A 2,535-nucleotide genomic window follows, 5' to 3' on the forward strand; every position below is an offset into this window, starting at 1 on the left:
GGGGGGGGGATCTTAATTTTGGTCATCCCTAATCAAGAAATACAGTTGAGATTAAGGTATAGCTTCCAGTTGTGTTAATTAGAGGATATTTACCCACTTGCAGAGCTTGTGCTTCCCAGATAAACACTATACTCTCTTCGGGATAAAGACACTGAGGGGTCATGCAGGAAGGACATTCATCCACTTTTAGCTCTGGACGGTCATGGAGATTGACTTTTACCTGCAGGGGGGGTCAAAGGTTTCCTTTAGTGGAAAGATAACTCTGCATCAGGTTTTTCAGAATGATAGAGAAGCTTGGCTAAAAAGATGTGAGTATGAACACTGGAATTTGAACATGTCTGGATCTGGGGTGTATACAATGTGAATGGCACCAGCATCTGGCTTGCAGCTGCTCTTTGATTACTTTTAAATACCCATCAGATTCAACGCTCATCAGAAGTGTCAGACCCGCATTTCTGAAGGTCTATTAACACTTAAGTTGCACCTTCCCAATCGTCTGCAGCAACAGCAATCTCCCCATGCTATTCTTCCTCCTCCTAGCTCAGCTAGCTCCTATCACAGCCGTTGGAGTACTCTCTTTATTATCTAGTAACCCAGGAGTGGGTGCATGAGTTGCACCTAGACGTCACCGTATACAAGTACGGTGTGGATATTTGTGAACTGATTTAGGCTGCAATAGTAGATCATGCCAATCCAGAGCAATTCCTTTCTACCGCTACGTAGCTTCAGTCTCCAGGTTTAAATAAAGGCCAGTGTCATTCAACCAACTTATTTTTTGAGTCCAGGCTGTCTTTGACCTGCTGGGCCAGTGTCATCAAACAATCTGGGCATAGAGCATTACTGTACTTAACAAAGATCACATGTCATTACAAGAGTGCTGTTTAGTGCAGCAGTAAGGATTGCCCACTGTAGCACAAGAAGGACACCCCTAAGAAAATTGTTGTGTATGTACAGTAAATATACAGGTGAAACTTGAATAATTAGAATATCGTGCAAAGTTCATTTATTTCACTAATGCAACTTAAAAGGTGAAACTAATATATGAGATAGACTCATTACATGCAAAGCAAGATAATTCAAGCCGTGATTTGTCATAATTGTGAGGATTATGGCTTACAGCTCATGAAAACCCCAAGAACCCCAAATCCACAACCTCAAAAAAGTAGATTATTACATGCAATCAATAAAACAAGGATTGTACATAGAACAATATCGGACCTCTGAAAAGTACAAGCATGCATATGTACTCAGTACTTGGTTTGGGCCCCTTTTGCAGCACTTACTGCAATTACTTTTGCACGATATTCTAATTATTCGAGTTTCACCTGTATATATATATATATATAATCATTAATGTTTGCGTGGTTTCATTCTGCGCGTTTTTCCACGCGAAAAAACGCACAGAAAGCGCTCCTGCTATGTGTAAATAGATTCTTAATGTGCCAGTGATCTCCATTCCCCTCATTTCTATTCCATCTTTCACAGGGACAGGAAGTGAAGTGAAGCCTTCCCAGGGTCACGAACAGCAATAAAAACACGACAAAAGTATTTACTCTTCTCAAGTCTAAATAAAGTTTGGCTGGAGTTGGGTTTTATAAGTAGGCACTGGTGACGCCCCTTGTTTTTTGTTATTTTCAGCTGGACTAGAGATTAATTCACTTAGTTTTGAGGCTGATGCTTGGTTGATCATTGTAGCATTACAGTTTTAGGCTCAATTAGCAAAGCTTTAACTCCATATGAGGATCCTTTTCAGTCTCTGACTAATTGTTTAAAATCTCAGTGTACTAAACTGTCACTTTTTTGGCTACTTCAAGACTCGTTATTCTGGTGAGTCAGCTTTGTGAATTGAGCTTTTTAATACATTCAATGCTCTATACCAGACTATTAACATAAGTAAACATTGGAGTGTACTTACCATCATTGGCTTAGATAGGTAATTGAATACAGATGCTTTGATTGAGAATATCTCTTCTCTGACTACTGAATACGGATGAGTTATGAGTATAAAGAATGGCTGGAAGGCCTGCATGGTGGTGGCATTGGCAATACCCAGACCTATATCTCCCATACAGAATGCTGTGGCTTTCCACCCAGTAATGGAATCGGGTACTTGGACTTTTATATCAGCCTGACCGGATGCCCTAATATACAAATGTCAACAAAGAGAAAGCAAACTAACGTTTAATAATGGCAAAAGACATGCTTTGTTATTTCACTAAACAGCCCTCCAAATGCATACACTAGGAAATGCTGGTTGTGGACAAATTTAATTTATTATAGTCAAAATAAAATGTTTAAAAATATCTTCTTTATCTTAGTCAGGTACATTTTGAATATTGCATATTAATGTTGTAACTACTTTTAAACCAGCAGATTTAGGGGCAAAAGGCTCCTTCTCTTATTTTTGCTGTATCTCTTTGCCCTTTGTTGAAAAAAGCCCAACATCAATAGCTCAAAGTAAAATTTACACACAAGTGATTAAATCAGAAGAATGGTTCTCAAAGCAGACATTGTCTGCTTTTCTGTTTCTCTGAA

General features: G+C 38.9%; 1 protein-coding gene across 1 annotated transcript in view; it reads right to left on the reverse strand.

Annotated features, from left to right (window-relative positions):
* Positions 1-2,535, reverse strand: part of LOC108799445 (alpha-2-macroglobulin-like) — an 11,363-nt gene that overhangs the window by 7,577 nt on the left and 1,251 nt on the right. The window contains exons 2-3 of the mRNA XM_018571299.1: positions 1,916-2,141; positions 94-220 (exon numbers count right to left, since the gene is read on the reverse strand). Of these exons, the coding sequence (XP_018426801.1) occupies positions 94-220; positions 1,916-2,141 (353 nt within the window). The remainder of the gene's footprint in view (positions 1-93; positions 221-1,915; positions 2,142-2,535) is intronic.

Source organism: Nanorana parkeri, unplaced genomic scaffold, assembly GCF_000935625.1.
Source record: "Nanorana parkeri isolate BGI_ZX_2015 unplaced genomic scaffold, ASM93562v1 scaffold1728, whole genome shotgun sequence".
NCBI lineage: Eukaryota > Metazoa > Chordata > Amphibia > Anura > Dicroglossidae > Nanorana > Nanorana parkeri.